This window comes from Salmo trutta, chromosome 7, assembly GCF_901001165.1.
Source record: "Salmo trutta chromosome 7, fSalTru1.1, whole genome shotgun sequence".
NCBI classification, from domain to species: Eukaryota; Metazoa; Chordata; class Actinopteri; order Salmoniformes; family Salmonidae; genus Salmo; species Salmo trutta.
This window is the reverse complement of record NC_042963.1, coordinates 47,811,007-47,834,020: the sequence shown is the minus strand read 5'-3', so window position 1 is coordinate 47,834,020 and position 23,014 is coordinate 47,811,007. Positions and strand designations below refer to the sequence as shown.

The 23,014-nt window shown below is 43.6% G+C and overlaps 1 protein-coding gene across 1 annotated transcript in view; it reads left to right on the top strand.

Annotated features, from left to right (window-relative positions):
- tmtc3 (transmembrane O-mannosyltransferase targeting cadherins 3) overlaps positions 1–15,623 on the top strand; it is a 127,711-nt gene extending 112,088 nt beyond the window's left edge. The window contains exons 13-14 of the mRNA XM_029759207.1: positions 1,388–1,614; positions 14,301–15,623. Of these exons, the coding sequence (XP_029615067.1) occupies positions 1,388–1,614; positions 14,301–15,172 (1,099 nt within the window). The 3' untranslated portion in view covers positions 15,173–15,623. The remainder of the gene's footprint in view (positions 1–1,387; positions 1,615–14,300) is intronic.
- The last annotated feature ends 7,391 nt before the right edge of the window (positions 15,624–23,014 follow it).

Genomic DNA, 23,014 nt, shown 5'->3' with positions numbered 1-23,014 from the left:
TCCTTTAGTAGTGTTTTTTTTGCAGCAATTTGACCATGAAGGCCTGATTCACACAGTCCCGCTCTGAACAGTTGTTGAGATGTGTTTGTTACTTGAACTCTGAAGTATTTATTTGGGCTGCAATTTCTGAGGCTGGTAACTCTAATGAACTTACACTGCAGCAAAGCTAATTCTGGCTCTTCCATTCCTGTGGCGGTCCTCATGAGAGCCAGTTTCATAACGCTTGATGGTTTTTGCGACTGCACTTGAAGAAACTGAAACTGACATTTTCCGTATTGACTGTCCTTTGTCTTAAAGTAATGATGGACTGTCTTTTCTCTTTACTTATTTGAGCTGTTCTTGGCATAATATGGACTAGGTATTTTACCAAATAGGGCTATAGTCTGTATATCCCCCTACCTTGTCACAACACAATTGATTGGCTCAAACACATTAAGACGGAAAGAAATTCCACAAGTTAACAGGTGTGCCTTCTTAAAAGTTAATTGAAATGCGTTCCAGGTGACTACCTCATGAAGCTGGTTGAGATGATGCCAAGAGTGTGCAAAGCTGACATCAAGGCACAGGGTGGCTACTTTGAAGAATCTAAAATATATAATATATTTTGATTTAACACATTTTTGGTTACTACATGATTCCATATGTGTTATTTCATAGGTTTGATGTCTTCACTATTATTCTACAATGTAGAACATAGTAAAAATAAAGAAAAACCCTTGAATGAGTAAATGTTCTAAAGCTTTTGTCCGGTAGTGTATATTGCACAGACAAACATAAATATACACAAAACACAGTCAACTAAAACAAACACATTCTTCATTATAAGAATCCTCTGTCCGCTGCCTGAACTGCCCTAGGGACACTAACACATCTATTACAAATATATTTTGGAGCTCATTCCAAACATGTGGAGCAAGAAAACTAAAGGCTGGCTCATTTTAAATCTTAACACTGAAGTTAGGTAAGTCGGAAGCTTGTGGTGCAGGGCTTTGTAAACAAAAAGAGAGCCATGATGTGATCTGAGTTCAGAGGTTCAGCCCACCTTTTGGTAAAGAATACAGTGATGAGTAATACAACTGTGTCCTGTGATAAAACAAAGAGTGCTATGAAAAACAGTATCCAGGGGTTTAAGAGTAGAGGCAGCTGCACTTTGATAAATAGTATCACCATAATCAAGAACAGGTAAGAGTGACTACCTCATGACAATACAGAGTTGATGTAGATGATATTACTGTTATTTAGTATTTGTTTTCATTCAATATAATAGTCAGACGTGAAGGTGAGCTTAGATTTGGCTTGAGAAATGCTACCGCCTGCTGCTTCAACCCTCCAGAACCAAAATGGAGACTTAATTTCTCCTTTCTTTCTGTGCAAACTCCAAACCCAGAGGGGAGCTGCTGCTGAAGATGAACAAGCCGTTGGAGGCCAGGGACGCCTACCTGCGGGCCCTGGAGCTGGACAGCACCAACGCTGACCTCTGGTACAACCTGGCTATCGTCAACATCGAGATGAAGGAGCCCTCAGAAGCCCTGAAGAACTTTAACCATGCCCTGGAGCTCAACCCACGCCACAAACTGGCACTCTTCAACTCTGCCCTGCTCATGCAGGAATCTGGTGAGTGACTTAGCTACTCAGGCTGATCAGCCCAGGGTTGTGTTCATTAGTAAGCACCATAGCAAAATGTTATGTAACAGAAATGAAAACAAGTCTTTCTTATTGGACAGGTTCAGGTGGTCCCACCTCCTGTTTCAGCCCGTTTGCTTTCGTTTCGCTCTTAGTGCATAAGACCCCGGCTCAGTCAGGGCTTTTAGCAGTGGGGAAGGTTGTTTGTTTAGTTAACCATGAAGTCAAATTGAATTTGTCACATGCACCGAACAGTGAAATCCTTACTTACAAAGCCCTTAACCAACAATGCAGTTAAGAAAAATAAGTGTGAAAAATAAAAGTAACAAATAATTAAAGAGCAACAGTAAAATAACAATAGTGAGTCCAATTTGTAAGTCGCTCTGGATAAGAGCGTCTGCTAAATGACTTAAATGTAAATGTGAGGCTATATACAGCGGGTACGGGTACAGAGTCAATGCGCGGGGGCACCGATTAGTCGAGGTAATATGTAAATGTAGATAGTTAAAGTGACTATGCTAAGATAATAAACAGAGAGTAGCAGCAGCGTAAAAGAGGGGGGCAATGGAAATAGTCTGGGTAGCCATTTTATTAGCTGTTCAGCAGTCTTATGGTTTGGGGGTAGAAGCTGTTAAAACCTCTTAGGGATCCCTTCACCCCCATTCCCGCTCGAATCCCGTTAACGGGATTGATTTGACAACATCCAGTGAAATTGCAGCGTGCCAAATTCAAAAACAGAAATACTCATAATAAGAATTCATAAAACATACAAGTGTTATACATCAAAATACAGTTTAACTTCTTGTTAATCCAGCCGCAGTGTCAGATTTCAAAAAGGCTTTACGGCGAAAGCAGACCAGATTATCTGAGGACAGCACCCCGCATACAAACACGTGAAAATCATATTTCAACCAGCCAGGTGCGGCACAAAAGTCAGAAATAACCATATAATTCATGCCTTACCTTTGAAGATCTTCTTCTCTTGGCACTCCAAAAGGTCCCAGAAACATCACAAATGGTCCTTTTGTTCGATAAATTCCCTCTTTATATCCCCAAAATGTCAATTTATTTGGCGTGTTTGATTCAGAAATACACCGGTTTCAACTCGCCCAGCATGCCTACAAAGTATCTAATAAGTTACCTGTAAACTTGGTCCAAACAACTTTCCTAATCCAAACCTAGGTACCCTAAAACGTAAATAATCGATACAATTTAAGACGGGATATACTGTGTTCAATACCAAAAACAAAGTGAAGCGCGTTCCAGGTCGCACGCACCAGAAGACTTGAGTCCCTCTGAGTGACACATGGAAAGAACAGGACTACTTAGCCATTTTTCAAAAGAAAAACATCAACAAATTTCTAAAGACTGTTGACATCTGGTGGAAGCCATAGGAACTGCAACCATATTCCTATTAAAAAGGGCTTCCCATAGAAAACTAATAGAAAACAGATTGACCTCAAACAAAATTCCCTGGATGGATTGTGTTCGGGGTTTCGCCTGCCAAATCAGTTCTGTTATACTCACAGACATTATTCAAACAGTTTTCGAAACTTCAGAGTGTTTCCTATCCAAATCTACTAATAATATGCATATCCTAGCTTCTGGGCCTGAGTTTACTTTGGGTAAACTTTGGCAGTTTACTTTGGGCGCGCTTTTCATCCGGATGTTAAAATACTGCTCCCTAGCCTTAAGAAGTTTTAAAGAGCCTTTTGGTCCTAGACTTGGCGCTCCGGTACCGCTTGCCATGCGGTAGCAGGGAGAACAGTCTGACTTGAGTGACTGGAGTCTTTGACATTTTTTGGGGCCTTTCTCCTGGATGTCAGGAAGCTTAGCTTGGTGATGAGCTTCGTGGGCACTATGGTGTTGAACGCTGAGCTGTAGTCAATATACAGCATTCTCACATAGGTGTTTCTTTTTTCTAGTTGGGAAAGGACAGTGTGGAGTGCGATTTGAGATTGTGTCATCTGTTCATCTTTTGGGGCGGTTTACAAATTGGAGTGGGTCTAGGTTTCCTGGCATGATGGTGTTGATGTGAGCCATAACCAGCCTTTCAAAGAACTTCATGGCTACCGACGTGAGTGCTAAGAGGCGGTAATCATTTAGGCAGGTTACCTTCGCTATCTTGGGCACAGGGACTATGGTGGTCTGTTTGAAACATTTAGGTATTATAGACTTGGTCAGGGAGAGGCTGAAAATGTCAGTGAAGACACTTGCCTGTTGGTCCGCGCATGCTTTGAGTACACGTCTTGGTAATTCGTCTGGCCCCGCGGCTTTGTGAATGTTGACCTGTTTAAAGGTCTTGCTCACATCGGCTACATAGAGAGTGATCACACGGTCATCTGGAACAGGTGCTCGCATGCATGTTTCAGTGTTGCTTGCCTCAAAGCGAGCAATTTAGCTCGTCTGGTAGGCTCGCGTCACTGGGCAGCTGGTTTTCCCTTTTGTAGTCAGTAATAGTTTTCAAGCCCTTCCACATCCGACGAGCGTCAGAGCCGTTGTAGTAGGATACAATCTTAGTCCTGTATAACGAGCTTCATGAGGTAGTCACCTGGAATGCATTTCAATTAACAGGTGTGCCTTCTTAATTTTGGGAATTTCTTTCCTTCTTAATGCGTTTGAGCCACTCAGTTGTGTTTTGATAAGGTAGGGGTGGTATACAGAAGATTGCCCTTTTTTTGTAAAAGACCTAGTCCATATCATGGCAAGAACAGCTCAAATAAGTAAAGAGAAACGACAGTCCGTCATTACTTTAAGACATAAAGGTCAGTCAATACGGAACATTTCAAGAACTTTGACAGTTTCTTCAAGTGCATTCGCAAAAACCATCAAACACTATGATGAAACTGGCTCTCAGGAGGACCACCACAGGAAAGGACGACCCAGCCTTACCTCTGCTGCAGAGGATAAGTTGCAGCCCAAATAAATGTTTCACAGAGTTCAAGTAACAAACACATCTCAACATCAACTTTTCAGAGGAGTGCGTGAATCAGGCCTTCATGGTCAAATTGCTGCAAAGAAACCACTACTAAAGGACACCATTAAGAAGAAGAGACTTGCTTGGCCAAGAAACACTAGCAATGTACATTAGACCGGTGAAAATCTGTCCTTCGTTCTGAGGAGTCCAAATATGCGATTTTTGGTTCCAACCACCGTCTTTGTGAGACGCAGAGTAGGTGAACGGATGATCTCCGCATGTGTGGTTCCCACCGTGAAGCATGGAGGAGGAGGTGTGATGGTGTGGGGGTGCTTTGCTACGGACACTTTCTGTGATTTATTTAGAGTTCAAGGCACACTTAACCAGCATGGCTACCACAGCATTCTGCAGTGATACGCCGTCCCATCTGGTTTGTGCTTAGTGGGACTATAATTTGTTTTTCAACAGGACAATGACTCAACACACCTCCAGGCTGTGTAAGGGCTATTTGACCAAGATGGAGAGTGATGGAGTGCTGCATCAGATGACCTGGCCTCCACAATCACCCAACCTCAACTCAATTGAGATGGTTTGGGATGAGTTGGACCGCAGAGTGAAGGAAAAGCAGCCACTAAGTGTTCAGCATATGTGGGAACTCCTTCAAGACTTTTGGGAAAGCATTCCTGGTGAAGCTGGTTGAGAGAATGCCAAGAGTGTGCACATCTGTCATCAAGGCAAAGGGTGGCTACTTTGAAGAATCTAAACTATATTTTGATTTGTTTAACACTTTTTTTGTTACTACATGATTCCATGTGTTACTTCATTGTTTTGATGTTTTCACTTCTACAATGTAGAAAATAGTACAAATAAATAAAAACCCTTGAATGAGTGTGTGCCCAAATGTTTGACTGGTACTGTATGTTAATGTGTGCAATTTTTATCACTTTTCTAGGATGTTTTATTGTTTTTATTGCTTTAGTGGGAAGCTCATCAGAAGTAGACATGCGCATGTTTATATTTGTGCAGTGTGTGCTGCACTCAGTGAATTTCCTACTAGGGCACACCGCCTCAGTGCTAACAGTATACTGTAACTCTGGTTCATAGGTACATAATTACTCCATATAATAGCTGTAGGATTAACAGAGGCATTCAGGGCAGTTAGTGGGACATAAATTAAGTTACTTACGTTGTCTGCCAACGCCCCCTGGATAATGAGCATTTGCTGCAGCATTATGACTACTCAGCGACACAATGGTAGGGATTAACTGTCTCAACGCAGCCTTGAAATGAGTCCAGGAGCCAAGATGATTTTGATGGACTTCGTCATTCCTGTAGAGCATCTTCTGTTTCCAAAAGGTGTGAAAGTTATCTGTAAAAGTGATTCCAACGGAGTTACAGTAATCTTTTAGCCAGGTGTGTAATGTCAGTAGCCTGCTGAATCTCATACGCGTGGCCCAACGATGGTATCAGACCTGAAATAATTGGCCACTTTTTGGAATCTTAGTGCTAGAATCAGTTCTTTACAATCCAATTTCAGAAGTTCCGAGCTAGCCCTCCTGATGTCGTTTGACCCCACATGGACTACGACAGTGTCAGCTCCTGACATCTGTCGTAGAAAAGTGGGAAGCGGCCTTGTAATGTCTTGTATTTGTGCTCTAGGATAGCACAGGGTTTTTGCTCCGGGATCCATTCATGATTATCTGGATTCATTGTAGCACCCACATTACTGTAGAGGTTTTGAGAAACAGGTCATATTCTTATTTACAATAAAGGTGACTCCTAATTGACACAATGCATTATTTACCATTCATTTATATTGGGCACAACATAATCCTAAACACAACCAAAACAAACTGCAAAGGCATCCAACAAGTTTGTAGTCACAAGCTTGATGTAGTCATTGTGTGATAGGAATATGGGACCAAACACTATATGTAATACATTTTTTGTCCAAATACTTGTGACACCTTCAAATGGGGGTACTAGATACTTAAAGTGCTTTCATTTCTGAACAGACAATACCCTCAAATAAATGGAGCCATTCTGTACTGTCACCTCATATTAAACATTTGAAAGTTTTAGCTTCACTGTCCAAATAAATACGTAGGGGAGTGTGTAATTTTTTTCATTTTTTTCTCGGGTAAACATTAGCTCAATCGACATTGAAGTTACTAAAACCAAATCGAACCTGTGTAGAAATGATAATGAACCTACATTTATACTCTCTTTACTCTGCCTAACTTGCTAACAGTCAAAAGAAAGTTCTAAAAGTGATGGATAGAGGAAATTGACGGCGATTAAATATAATCAATATTAAGTGCGGCCCTTCTGATCTCAGGGAAGCCCGAATATATGGGATCAATATCATGCCAAATGTATTCGCAAATGTAAATCACCAATCCACAAATATAAATCACTTTCCACAAATGGAAATCACCAATCCACAAATGGAAATCACTTTCCACCAACAAACACCTTTTGATTTGTATTTGTAAATCGAGGGCCTTAAGTAAAATGACTGCCATAAAGATTTGCACATAGGAGAGATATGCGCAAACCTGCAACTCCATATTTGGAAGCACTTAGGTCACGTAACTTTTGTCAGGGATTTGACTACAAAAAAATACCAAGTTCTCACGCTCAGACAAGAAGTTCTCGAACAGAAAAAAAGTTGTCATTGTAGAAAGCGATTTTGTAGTCGTAGAAAAAAGGTTTGTACCCATAGAAAGCAATTTCTATAAATCACTGACGGCCTCTCATTCGTCCATGTTGAAGCCTACCTTTCAAGGTGGCAGAAATTATAGTATGGTAACCATAATATTTTAAAATTGTGTGTAACCATAGTATGTCCAACATAAATAATCGAAACCCTAGCCCTAGGTTACTCTATGTTTGCAACACTATTGCGGTGTACACCCGTTTATCACCCAAATATTTGAATTACCTGGCCAGTGTGATAGCACCACTAAATTGTGAAGGATATGTCATACATTGTAAGTGATTATAATCCATCCGCTGTCTCATGTTGCACAGACGATGAACATTAAGGAGACATAAGTATTCCTGAGGCCTCTAGCCATTTCCCCAGGAAAGGCATGCAAAAGGTAGAAGGGAGGTGTAGGATATGGGATCAGACTTTGTAACAGTATTGCTTCCGTCCCTCTCCTCGTCCCAACCTGAGCTTGAACCATGGACCTTCTGCACACATTGACAAGTCACCCTCGAAGCATCGTTACCCATCGCTCCACAAAAGCTGCGGCCCTTGCAGAGCAAGGGAAACACCTACTTCAAGGTCTCAGAGCGGGTGACGTCACCGATTGAAACGCTATTAGCGAGCACCACTAACTAGCTAGCCATTTCACACCGGTTACACTCACCCCTTTTTTTCCTCAGCAACCAGTGATCCAGGTCAACAGCATCAATGGTATCAACTTTTATGTGATCAACTTTTTTTATTCTACTACAAAACGCTTTATACCGTGGTTACTGTTTGTGAGAACTTGTCTACGTGTGAGAACTTCTTGTCTTTTTCTTGTTGTCATATCCCTGCCAAAAATCAGGTGACCTAAGCACTTCCAAATATGGAGTTGCAGGTTTGGCATATCTGTCATGTTTGCGCATATCTCTCCTATGTTCCATTGGTTGCATTCCAGCCATTACAATGAGCTTGTCCTCCTGTAGCTCCTAGGTTTGTTCGAAGTCGGAGTTCAGACCAAGTGTGACCTCACTTTGACTGGCCATCACCGCTGGCCATCACCGCTGGCTAGCTATTTAGGAAAGGAACGGAAAGGGGGATACCTAGTCAGCTGCACAACTGAATGCATTCAACTGAAATGTGTCTTCAGTATTTAGCTAAATGCACTGAGCTAGGTCAAAGCAAAGTTAGCTTTAATACATACAGCATTTTGTTTGCGCAATGGCATGATCTGATGCCCAACTGTTGCTTCAGTTGTAGGTGTGATTTTGATGTGGTGCCAAGAGAAGCTTCCTGTCACCCTAAGGAGTTGTTGGTAAGAGGCAGTGCCACCCAGCATAGTTCAAAGGCACAGGGCACATACGATAAGTTAATAAAAAAACAAATCTCTTAGCACAATCTTTAGATGTACACTACCCTTCAAAAATGTTGGGTCACTTAGAAATGTCCATGTTTTCCATGAAAACATACATAAAATGAGTTGCAACATGAATAGGAAATATAGTCAAGACGTTGCCAAGGTTATAAATAATGATTTTTAATTTAAATAATAATTGTGTCCTTCAGACTTTGCTTTTGTCAAAGAATCCTCCATTTGCAGAAATTACAGCCTTGCAGACCTTTGGCATTCTAGTTGTCAATTTGTTGAGGTTATCTGAAGAGATTTCACCCCATGCTTCCTGAAGCACCTCCCACAAGTTGGATTGGCTTGATGGGCACTTCTTACGTACCATACGGTCAAGCTGCTCCACAACAGCTCAATAGGTTGCGATCCGGTGACTGTGCTGGCCACTCCATTATAGACAGACTACCAGCTGACTGCTTCTTCCCTAAATAGTTCTTGCATAGTTTGGATCTGTGCTTTGGGTCATTGTCCTGTTGTAGGAGGAAATTGGCTCCAATTAAGAGCCGTCCACAGGGTATGCTATGGCTTTGCAAAATGGAGTGATAGCCTTCCTTCAAGATCCCTTTTATACTGTACAAATCTCCCACTTTACCACCACCAAAGCACCCCCAGACCATCACATTGCCTCCACCATGCTTGACAGATGGCGTCAAGCACTCCTCCAGCATCTATTCATTTGGTCTGCGTCTCACGAATGTTGTTCTTTGTGATCCGAACACCTCAAACTTAATTTGTCTGTCCATCACGCTTTTTTCCAATCTTCCTTTGTCCAGTGTCTGTGTTCTTTTGCCCATCTTAATCTTTTCTTTTTATTGGCCAGTCTGGCTTTTTCTTTGCTACTCTGCCTAGAAGGCCAGCATCCCGGAGTTGGCTCTTCACTGTTGTCGTGACGTTGTATTAGTTTAATGTGACGACTGTTGCTCATCGAATGATTAACGGTTTATAATTACGTGATTAAATGAATTAAGCAATGAATCAAGCAATTATTAACTCATTAACCTGGGGCACCATGGGAACATTGTTTTGATTGAGTTTCTATTTCCCAAATTAACTCAAAGGATATCAGAATATCGATTACAACAGTCGCTAAATTAATCAATTTCCTCTACAGTCTAATAATCTGAACGTCGTATAATCCGGGAATCTGCAATGACCCGGGCTTTACCACTGAATTTACCACACCAATCTTAGTTGATTATTTATTTACTAGCAAGCTAAAATGATGATAAAAATACACATAGACAAAACACAGTCTAGCTATTGATTAGGACTTAGTATAACGGGCCAACACACTATGGCGCTTGTTACCCAAAATGGGGATTTTAAAGAGAGAGAAATAAAGGAAGTACACGAGAGAAATATACATTTGGGTTCATTTGTCAGCCATGCTTATTTAACTAGCCTTGCCCCGAACTGCCGCTCTTATGGGTCAGAATATAATGATGTAATTACGTGTTGGAGGTCTCAGGTGGGAAGCTCCGCGTGGGTCGTTTAGGCTTCTAAATGACGCACTTCTCCGGCGCAACTCTCTGGTTGTCCTCACGATGTCAGTGTCCTTCTTGGCTAAATGGTCTGATCCCTCACCCTTGATCTGAAAGGGGTCTTCTGAGGACAGACAGCTCTGTAGCTCAGAGCTCACAGCTTCGGCCCGAACGGGGTCGATACCACGATTCAATGGAGAGTGGAGGCTGGGTGGTTCGGCTTGAATTCACCCGCTTAGACACAGCTACTCGTCCGTAGCTCGTGTAGAAAAATATTTCTTCGTCTTCAACCTTTAGAATTAACATAGTCTCCTATGTTAATTCTTCACTCTCCTGTCTTATACCCTCGGGTCAGAAGTGGGTGTAACCGCCTTTAGGGCAATTCTCTGGGCGGACCAAGTAAAGGGGGCAAGGCTTAGATTTGGCTAAAAATCCGATTTTAGACACTAACTTCACATTTCATCTTTACCAAAACATTCTGTTTGATTTGGATATTTTCCAAACAGCGTACAATGTATAAACATCAGGCATATACTGGGAAAACTCTTAAAGGTACAATGTTTTCATAATAACGTCATCTCTTAACCTTTAAAAACAAATACAAAAGTTACATACATTTTAATATTCCACTTTTCGTCATAACCACCATTGTGGCTGACGGAAACCATTGTTCCAAAGTCCCTTTATTGCATGTTTAATGTTCTGAGGCCAGTTCTCCATTGATAGGACAAAGGAATTTCTCTGTGGCCTAAGTTTATTATGGGCATGAGGTGTCATAAAAACCCCACATCTTCAGACCCCTAGATCTCTCCTCCTCTGTTGGGGGTTTGGGAGATAATCTGTAGGGTGGTGGTCTCCTGTACCCTGACCTGATCAGGACAGTCATGACACTGTTGACGTTGAGACTGGTGTTTTGCGGGTACTATTTAACCTCTCTAGGGCAGGCGGGAAGAAATCGTCCCACCTACGTAACAGCCAGTTGAATCCTGTGGCGCGATTTTCAAATACCTTAGAAATGCTATTACTTCAATTTCTCAAACATATGACTATTTTACAGCTATTTAAAGACAAGACTCTCGTTAATCTAACCACACTATCCGATTTCAAAAAGGCTTTACAACGAAAGCAAAACATTAGATTATGTCAGCAGAGTACCCAGCCAGAAATAATCAGACACCCATTTTTCAAGCTAGCATATAATGTCACAAAAACCCAGAAGACAGCTAAATGCAGCACTAACCTTTGATGATCTTCATCAGATGACACACCTAGGACATTATGTTATACAATACATGCATGTTTTGTTCAATCAAGTTCATATTTATATCAAAAACCAGCTTTTTACATTAGCATGTGACGTTCAGAACTAGCATACCCCCCGCAAACTTCCGATGAATTTACTAACAATTTACTAAATTACTCACGATAAACGTTCAATTATTTTAAGAATTATAGATACAGAACTCCTCTATGCACTCGATATGTCCGATTTTAAAATAGCTTTTCGGTGAAAGCACATTTTGCAATATTCTAAGTAGATAGCCCGGCATCACAGGGCTAGCTATTTAGACACCCAGCAAGTTTAGCACTCACCAAAGTCAGATTTACTATTAGAAAAGTTTGATTACCTTTCCTGTTCTTCGTCAGAATGCACTCCCAGGACTTCTACTTCAATAACAAATGTAGGTTTGGTCCAAAATAATCCATAGTTATGTTCCAACAGCGACGTTTTGTTTGTGCGTTCAAGACACTATCCCAATGGAAAATAAGGGTCACGCGCACAGCGCATTTCGTGACAAAAGATTTCTAAATATTTCATTACCGTACTTCGAAGCATGTCAACCGCTGTTTAAAATCTATTTTTATGCCATTTTTCTCGTAAAAAAGCGATAATATTCCGACCGGGAATCTGCAATTAGGTAAACAGCCGAAGGAAAATACAGCACGGGGTCGAATCGGGCACGCGCCTAATTCCTTTCTCCTCTTATCGGCCACTTGGCAAAGGCGATTATGTGTTTCAGCCAGAGGCTGCCTCATCATCGTTCAGCTTTTTCCCGGGCTCTGAGAGCCTATGGAAGCCGTAGGAAGTGTCACGTTACAGCTAAGATCCTCACTCTTCAATAAACAAGAAGAACGACTCCTTGTCAGACAGGCCACTTCCTGCATGAAACCTTCTCAGGTTTTTGCCTGCCATATGAGTTCTGTTATACTCACAGACACCATTCAAACAGTTTTAGAAACTTTAGGGTGTTTTCTATCCAAAGCCAATAATTATATGCATATTCTAGTTACTGGGCAGGAGTAGTAACCAGATTAAATCGGGTACGTTTTTTATCCGGCCGTGTAAATACTGCCCCCTACCCCCAACAGGCTAATGAAGCTGCCAGTTGAGGACTTGTGAGGCGTCTGTTTCTCAAACTAGACACACTAATGTACATGTCTTCTTGCTCAGTTGTGCACCGGGGCCTCCCACTCCTCTCTATTCTGGTTAGAGACCATTTGGGCAGTTCTGTGAAGGGAGTAGTACACAGCGTTGTACGAGATCTCCAGTTTCTTGGCAGTTTCTCGCATGGAATAGCCTTCATTTCTCAGAACAAGAATAGACTGACGAGTTTCAGAAGAAAGGGCCATTTTGAGCCTGTAATCAAACCCACAAATGCTGATCCTCCAGATACTCAACTAGTCTAAAGGCCAGTTTTATTGCTTCTTTAATCAGGACAACAGTTTTCAGCTGTGCTAACATTACTGCAAAAGGGTTTTCTAATGATCAATTAGCCTTTTAAAATGATAAACTTGCATTAACTTGCTAACACAACATGCCATTGGAGTACAGGAGTGATGGTTGATGGCATATGTAGATATTCTGCAAAAAATCTGCTATTTCCAGCTACAATAGTCATTTACAATATTAACAATGTCTACACTGTATTTCTGATCAATTTGATGTTATTTTAATGGACAAAAAATTGCTTTTCTTTTAAAATCAAGGCCATTTCTAAGTGACCCCAAACTTTTCAACTGTATTGTATGCACCCGATAGGGTGACGTAATAAAATGTGAAACTCAGGCAGCATAAACTGTGTTAAGTCTTATTACATACAGCCGGGAGGAACTATTGGATATAAGAGCAACGTCAACTTAACAACATTATGACCAGGAATATGACTTTCCCGAAGCGGATCCTCTGTTTGGTCCACCACCCAGGACAATGGATCAGATCCCAGCAGGCGACCCAAAACAACGGCGCTGCAGAAGGGGCAGACGGAGTGGTCTTCTGGTCAGGCTCCGTAGACAGGCACATCGCCCAGCGCTCCCGAGTATACTACTTGCCAATGTCCAGTCTCTTGACAACAAGTTAGACGAAATCCGAGCAAGGGTTGACTTCCAGAGAGACATCAGAGATTGCAACATTCTCTGCTTAACGGAAACATGGCTCACTCGGGATACGTTATCAGAGTCGGTACAGCCACCTGGTTTCTTCATGCATCGCGCCGACAGAAACAAACATCTCTCTGGTAAGAAGAAGGGCGGGGGTGAATGCCTTATGATTAACAAGTCGTGGTGTGATCATAATAACATACAGGAACTCAAGTCCTGTTGTTCACCTGACCTGGAATTCCTTACAATCAAATGCCGGCCATATTATCTACCAAGAGAATTCTCATCGATTGTAATCACAGTCGTGTGTATCCCCCCCCCCCCCGCCACAACGACGACAAAACAGGTTTTACAGTGTGGAAATGATAACGAATGAGTGAAGGAAATGCAGAGATAGATAAATGCAGAAACTTATTTTTGGTTAAAGTTTGATTAAACAGTATAAAACAATCAGAAGAGCGAAAACCCCATTAAAACCACTTACAATGTATTTGTTCCCACCCTAAGGGTCATGCACTACTTATGAACAACTTTTATTCTTCAAATACATAAAATACTGTCAAAAATATTGTGATGTGCTGGATGAGTGTGTCCCACCTTTAACTACTAACCATTGGAACACCTTTATTAACAAATCACACCTACCTCCAGCTAAATAAACAATTACTGTTATACCCTAACTAACTGATAATCCTGTGTGTATGTGTGTGTGTGTGTGTGTGTGTGTGTGTGTGTGTGTGTGTGTGTGTGTGTGTGTGTGTGTGTGTGTGTGCGCGCGCACCATCTGTGTGTGCTCTCCAGGTGAGCCCAGGTTCCGTCCGGAGGCCAATCGTCGTTTCCTAACCTACGTCCAGGAGGAGCCAGATGACGCCAACGGCTACTTCAACCTGGGCATGCTGGCCATGGACGCCAACGAGAACACTGCGGCCGAGCGCTGGATGAGGGAGGCCATCCGTCTACAGACAGGCTTCCGTAGCGCCCTCTTCAACCTGGCCCTGCTCTACTCGCAGTCCCGACGGGAGCTGGATGCCCTGCCTGTATTAGATGAGCTGCTGCGCCACCATCCAGAGCATGTTAAAGGTTTGATTCTCAAGGGGGATATCCTGATGAACCACAAGAAGGACACCCAGGGGGCCAAGGTCTGCTTCCAGAGGATCCTCCGTATGGACCCCACCAACGTGCAGGGGAAACACAACCTGTGTGTGGTCTACTTTGAGGAGCGAGACCTGCCGAGAGCGGAGCGCTGCCTGGAGGAAACGCTGGCCCTGGCGCCCCATGAGGAGTATGTGCGTCGCCACCTGGGCATCGTGCGCAGTAAGATGGCCGCCATGTCCGTGGCAGGGCAGCCGCTGAGCCCAGCGTCAGCAGAGGGCGTAGCTACGCCATCCATGAAGGAGGAAAAGAAGGGGGGAGGAGGAAAGGAAGAGGAGGAAGGGAGGGGAGCCACTGGCAGCGCTGGGGCCGGGAGTAAGAAGAATGTGCGGAAATCCTCCTCGGCAGAAAGCCTCAGCGGTGGCGGCAACAGCCAATCAGAGCTTCTGGATGACGGCCAGGCTGATAAGCAGCAGCGGACTAAGAGCAAATCCACAAAAGAGATTAAAGACATAGAAAAGAAACGGGCGGCTGCCTTGAAGAGACTGGAGGAGATTGAGCGCATATTAAGCGGTGATTAACCTTGTTATTTACCGCAGTGCAGGACTACTTTTTTGTAGAGCTAGTTTACAGCTCCTGAATCACAGATGTCATGCGTCCCAAATGGCACCCTATTCCCTATATCAGCAGGCAAGGCCCCTTGCACTACTTTTGACCAGGGCCCATAGGGTAGTAGCCCATAGTAGTGCACTATATAATAATTAGGGTGGCATTTCGGACACAGCCATAAAGATGTTTTGGTTTTCATAAACAAATGCCCTCCTCACTTCATCATGCATGCTTTAACTCCTTTGATAGTTTGTTTGTTTTTGTTTATCATGTTTACCGGCTGCCCTACCTGCTGCGCCCCCTTACAGGCTGCCCTACCTGCTGCGCCCCCTTACAGGCTGCCCTACCTGCTGCGCCCCCTTACAGGCTGCCCTACCTGCTGCGCCCCCTTACAGGCTGCCCTACCTGCTGGCCCCCTTACAGGCTGCCCTACCTGCTGCGCCCCCTTACAGGCTGCCCTACCTGCTGGCCCCCTTACAGGCTGCCCTACCTGCTGCGCCCCCTTACAGGCTGCCCTACCTGCTGCGCCCCCTTACAGGCTGCCCTACCTGCTGGCCCCCTTACAGGCTGCCCTACCTGCTGCGCCCCCTTACAGGCTGCCCTACCTGCTGCGCCCCCTTACAGGCTGCCCTACCTGCTGCGCCCCCTTACAGGCTGCCCTACCTGCTGCGCCCCCTTACAGGCTGCCCTACCTGCTGCGCCCCCTTACAGGCTGCCCTACCTGCTGGCCCCCTTACAGGCTGCCCTACCTGCTGGCCCCCTTACAGGCTGCCCTACCTGCTGGCCCCCTTACAGGCTGCCCTGCCCTACCTGCTGCGCCCCCTTACAGGCTGCCCTACCTGCTGCGCCCCCTTACAGGCTGCCCTACCTGCTGCGCCCCCTTACAGGCTGCCCTACCTGCTGCGCCCCCTTACAGGCTGCCCTACCTGCTGCGCCCCCTTACAGGCTGCCCTACCTGCTGCGCCCCCTTACAGGCTGCACTACCTGCTGCGCCCCCTTACAGGCTGCCCTACCTGCTGCGCCCCCTTACAGGCTGCCCTACCTGCTGCGCCCCCTTACAGGCTGCCCTACCTGCTGCGCCCCCTTACAGGCTGCCCTACCTGCTGCGCCCCCTTACAGGCTGCCCTACCTGCTGCGCCCCCTTACAGGCTGCCCTACCTGCTGCGCCCCCTTACAGGCTGCCCTACCTGCTGGCCCCCTTACAGGCTGCCCTACCTGCTGCGCCCCCTTACAGGCTGCCCTACCTGCTGCGCCCCCTTACAGGCTGCCCTACCTGCTGCGCCCCCTTACAGGCTGCCCTACCTGCTGCGCCCCCTTACAGGCTGCCCTACCTGCTGCGCCCCCTTACAGGCTGCCCTACCTGCTGCGCCCCCTTACAGGCTGCCCTACCTGCTGGCCCCCTTACAGGCTGCCCTACCTGCTGCGCCCCCTTACAGGCTGCCCTACCTGCTGGCCCCCTTACAGGCTGCCCTACCTGCTGCGCCCCTTTACAGGCTGCCCTACCTGCTGCGCCCCCTTACAGGCTGCCCTACCTGCTGCGCCCCTTTACAGGCTGCCCTACCTGCTGCGTCCCCTTACAGGCTGCCCTACCTGCTGCGTCCCCTTACAGGCTGCCCTACCTGCTGCGTCCCCTTACAGGCTGCCCTACCTGCTGCGCCCCCTTACAGGCTGCCCTACCTGCTGCGCCCCCTTACAGGCTGCCCTACCTGCTGCGCCCCCTTACAGGCTGCCCTATCTGCTGCGCCCCCTTACAGGCTGCCCTACCTGCTGCGCCCCCTTACAGGCTGCCCTACCTGCTGCGTCCCTTTATTTTAACGCCACTGCAAAAATCAAGAAGGGAGTTTTTTTCTTTTTTTTTCTGCACAGCACAAGAAAAGCACAGTCTAGTTTAAAACAAATCTTCACTACAGGTGCAAAACCCTATGTGTTGTTTTTTCTGAATGGCATTTTATCGTATGCTAATTATTTATGCTTGTTTGATTTGCTACGTTTACTAGCCAACTTGTTGATCACTGGATTTTATTAGATTTTTGTGTGACTCACTCCCCTATTTTTTTTTTCACGGAATGATTGCATCACAAACAATTAAAGGAAATGACATATAGCACACTACATGGCCCACTTCAGGCAGGCAGGATCTCTGTATGTTGTATGCATCTCCAAATAACCCATTACTACAGCTGCTGCACCTGCATATTACACTACATTACACCCCACGGTGCAGACAGACGCCAAGCCCCGCCTCCTCTGACATCTTCCATTTACTATTTTCCCTTATTGATCCCACCCTGTGCTTCCTGTTTTCCACACCGTCAGTGTTGCTCTGCTCATAGCACAGCCCTTATCTTACAGTGATGCCATTTGGAGCTGTTGTCTCATATTCAACCCCCACACACACCAACCGACCCGCCACAAGACAGGTGTATGGTTACCTGTTTGTTACCTCAGAGCATATTAGTCTTCACGTATCATCATACTGTATATCTTATTTCAGTAATAACAGCATTGCTTATGTGAGGATTGACATATGCTCCCCCCTCCTCAAACCTCTCTCCCCTCCTCCACCCTCTTCACCTCTCTCCCCCCTCTCCCATGTTCTTCCTCAAGCTGTGCCATGTGTTGTTTGTCATTTACACCAGAAGATTCCTCTCTCAATGAGAGATGATTTCACAGCACACTCCTTGTACTGAACTATGTCAGTTTTTTTCAAAAGCATTGTAAGGCTAAGTTCCTTAGAACAAGAGTAAAAGGAAGAGGATTCTATCTCCCTCTGCAGCTCACATCGTTGACCTTGTTCTCTCTCTCGCACGCACTCTCGCCCTGTTTCTCGCTTTCTCTCCATCTCATGAACATCAAGTCTAACACATACAGTGAATGTAATAAATATCACAAGATTTTCCCACACTCGTCTTGCTCTTGCGCTCATCTGCAACCATCCGAATAATGCTTTTTCAACATTGGATTGCGCCACCGTTTGATGCTATCTTGATTTTCGTTGACTGTCATTCTCTTGTACACGAAGATTGTCTGAGTTGGAACTACCAGGAATTTCATTGTTCTTGTTTGATGGTCTAGAGACTTGTAATGGACCTATGAGGAAACGAAAAGCGATTATTCTAGCCTGTTGTTTAGCTTTTATCACCTTATTTAACCCCTCAGTGTACTGTGATGTTTTGTATCCTGGTGATTAGTTACAGACAGATACTGTAATGTGCAGTGTCAATCTGTTCCTTTCTCTTCACACTAACTAAATGGTGACTGTGTGTCCATCTGTTAACCGATAGGACAAATCAACCATTTCTGTCCGTAACCTTTACTCAAATGGAAAACCTGGTAACAACATAAATGAGAAACATTGTCAGTGTAATATGATGGTTGTCCTGGGGCCTACGCCACACGTATGACCCCTTAACTCTAAAAGCATTTTCAACATGATCATTCATTACTTATCATTGAGCTCCTAAAAAGCAACGTATTGTGCTAGTTAGTGTCTGTGTACAGATGCATTTACATTTTTTCTCACTACTGTCGTTGTTTGTCACTTGAAATATATGGTACGTTTAGCATAGCTATCTTTTATCATGCAATACAAGTGCTATGAAAGTGTTACAATTGTAATCAATCAAGAGTGTTGAAAACATACCTTTAAAGAACTGTCTCGCCTGTAATGATATCAGTTGTACAGAGCACATTAGTCAATCAGCCACTAAGATAGCCAACTAACATTTCAAATATTTTTAATCACCATATTTATCACTTTGGTCCTACATCCTACATACACAATTAATCATTTTTCATTGAACTACTTTTGTATGGTAACCAAAAACACTTTAATTTTTACAGCTATATCCCTTTTTGTAATAGCAGCCCAGATGTTGTGTTGACTCCTGGGTGGGTGATGGTAGTGGAGGGTTCAGGGTTGTGGTTTTCAAATAAAGGCTGTTTACTTTACGACTGCATCTTACCTCTACATGTGTTATTTTTACGTAACAGCTAGTCTCCCTAGGCACACCAGTTGCCTTCCACATTAAGAATGTTCCGGCATACCTAGGTCTGGTGTTTCTGAAACTAGCTAACAAGATGCGCTGCAGATGGTCTGAGGTCATTTTTATTTTGTATGGTCACATTACACCAGTGGTAGCACCAGGGAATTCTCACTGTGCCTAGCCCTGCCTCCTCTGACAGCTTGGTCATTGAGTAGGGGTGGTTGCAATCTATGGTGTGTTATGCATGCATGTAGTAATACATTCTTCTTGGGAGTGCTAGACATATTCATGAGGGAGCTTCATCTCCTAGCAAGCCTCTCCCTGGAGCCACCCATGCACTACACAGGCCTAGTCCAGAAACAACTCCTAGTCCTCACTTCTGGCACCGGCCCCTAGGCACTTCATGTAGTAATATGGTAGCAGCTCAACCTTGTTCTCTGATTTCAGCTCTGTTTTTATCAGCGGGAGGTAAGGTTAAAGTACACAAGATCATAGGATTAATGATCAAATCAATCAATATTTTATGAATATTAAAGTAGGTTAGATAAAACTTGATTACATGCTCAGGCTCCAACCTGATTAGAGTGGAGGCAGTGAGGTAATACGGCACATTGCTGTACTGTTAACTCTTACTGTTTGGCTCAGTTTCAAACCCACTTCCTCTTGAGTCTAGTCCCACCTACTAAGTCGATTGGCACTCAACATGATGTATTTCTGGTATAGGAGGCAAGGGTGCAAGGTAGACCACTGTGGTGGTGGAATGACAATAAGGACGTAGGCAGACAAAGTGCTTTCCCATGCAACTGAAGACCTTTGCTTACAAAGTGAGAAATAAGCTTTATAATAACTTACAACCAACAATCTTAATCCTTTCTGATTAAGATTGAGGGAGTTTTACATCCAACATACTGTGTACCGTCACACAGAATATTATTTGGTACCTGATAATGAAGGCTGATAATGCTTTGTGTGCATAATCCCATAATATAAAAGGATTTAGTCCTTTTCCAGTAGCTTAAAGGGGTTTCCATAGTAGAGCCAAAATCACCTCATCCACTTACCACATGTCCATGTAAACAATAAAAGCTTATAACCAGGGTAGGAACTGCTGCAACATGACCATGACGTTGAATAATGGTTTCTTCACATTAAGTAATATGAATAAACAGTTGATAACATTGTTCGGTTTGACACGTTAGAAAGTCTAAATGGGAATGGAAATCTACAGAGTGATAAGAGGAATTCATAAAATCCTCACATGGGAACAGTAGTTAGTTGCATGGATAATTTTCCAAAATTGCATTTCAATGGTATTAGCCTGGATATCGTGCTCTATGTCTATTTTAGCTACATTTAAGCAGATTTTAACTGTCAGGGCCTTGATGGATTTAAATGTCATACTTTGACCATATATCATGGAAATTCTTTGTCAGGTTCCACAATGCAGCACCATCCTTCCAAATCAAAATCGAACCAAATCAGTTTATTGGCCGCATACACAGTTTAGCAGATAGAGGGAGCAGTGACATGCTTGCGTTACTAGCTCCTAACAATGCAGTAAAATGTTAACAAGCACACAAAAACATTTTTTTAAAGTAATAAATCTTGAAATGTCGGAACGAATCCAACTAACCCAAATAGCACTGTAACATAAATCCAAATGCAATCTATACGTATATACACCGGATGAATTCACCCAAGATATACTAAGAATGATATGTACAGCAGTAGATATATTAGACTGACAGAATAATCCAGTATCTCCATAAATATGTGGTGAGTATAAGCAGTGTAACTAAAAGAGCTACATCGACAATACAGTATTTAACACACAGTACAAAACCCCCATGGGGGAACTTCACTTCCGGACCACAGTATTTAAAACAGTACAAAACCCCCATGGGGGAACTTCACTTCCGGACCACAGTATTTAAAACAGTACAAAACCCCCATGGGGGAACTTCACTTCCGGACCACAGTATTTAAAAAACAGTACAAAACCCCCATGGGGGAACTTCACTTCCGGACCACAGTATTTAAAACACAGTACAAAACCCCCATGGGGGAACTTCACTTCCGGACCACAGTATTTAACACACAGTACAAAACCCCCATGGGGGAACTTCACTTCCGGACCACAGTATTTAACACACAGTACAAAACCCCCATGGGGGAACTTCACTTCCGGACCACAGTATTTAACACACAGTACAAAACCCCCATTGGGGAACTTCACTTCCGGACCGGAGTCCAAGGACACAAAGACATTAAATACATTTTTATTTAAAAAGCATTGTAATGTCGGAACAAATCCAATTAACTCAAATAGCACTGTAACAGTAGTAGGTGTGCATCTTCCCTGTGGCTCAGTTGGTAGAGCATGGTGTTTGCAACGCCAGCATGGTGTGTGCAACACCAGGGTTGTGGGTTCGATTCCCACGGGGGGCCAGTACAAAAAAAAAAAGAAATTTAAAGAAAACATGCATGAAATGAAATGTATGCATTCACTACTCTAAGTCGCTCTGGATAAGAGCGTCTGCTAAATGACTAAAATGTCAAATGTAAATGTAATCCAATTAACCCAAATAGCACGGTAACAGTAATCCAATTAACTCATATAGCACTGTAACAGTAATCCAATTAACCCAAATAGCACAGTAACAGTAATCCAATTAACTCATGTAGCACTGTAACAGTAATCAAAATGCAATCTATACGTACAGTGTATTCAGAAAGTATTCAGAACCCTTGATTTTTACGTTACAGACTTATTCTAAAATGTATTAAATTACTGTTATCCCTCATCAATCTACACACAACACCCCATAATGTTGAAAATTTAGCAAATGTATAAATAAAAATATACAATACTGTTCAAATGTTTGAGGTCACTTAGAAATGTCCTTGTTTTCCATGAAAACATACATGAAATGAGTTGCAAAATGAATAGGAAATATAGTCAAGCCGTTTTTATTTATTTATTTCACCTCTATTATTTCATCTTTATTCACCTTTATATGTTAACAAGTTTATAAATAAAGATTTTTAATTGAAATAATAATTGTGTCCTTCAAACTTTGCTTTCGTCAAAGAATCCTTCATTTGCAGCAATTACAGCCTTGCAGACCTTTGGCGTTCTACTTGTCAATTTGTTGAAGTAATCTGAAGAGATTTCACCCCATGCTTCCTGAAGCACCTCCCACAAGTTGGATTGGCTTGATGGGCACTTCTTACCTACCATGCGGTCAAACTGCTCCCACAACAGCTCAATAGGATTGCGATCCGGTGACTTTCCTCCATTATAGACAGAATACCAGCTGACTGCTTCTTCCCTAAATCGTTCTTGCATAGTTTGGATCTGTGCTTTGGGTCATTGTCCTGTTGTAGGAGGAAATTGGCTCCAATTAAGCGCTGTTTACAGAGTATAGTATTGCATGGCTTTGCAAAATGGAGTGATAGCCTTCCACCTTCAAGATCCCTTTTATCCTGTATAAATCTCCCACTTTACCACCACCAAAGCGCCCCCAGACCATCACTTTGCCTCCACCATGCTTGACAGATGGCGTCAAGCACTCCTCCAGCATCTTTTCATTTGGTCTGCGTCTCACGAATGTTCTTCTTTGTGATCCGAACACCTCAAACTTAGATTTGTCTGTCCATCACGCTTTTTTCCAATCTTCCTCTGTCCAGTGTCTGTGTTCTTTTGCCCATCTTAATCGTTTCTTTTTATTGGCCAGTCTGGCTTTTTCTTAGCAACTCTGCCTAGAAGGCCAGCATCCCGGAGTCGGCTCTTCACTGTTGACGTTGACACTGGTGTTTTGAGGGTAC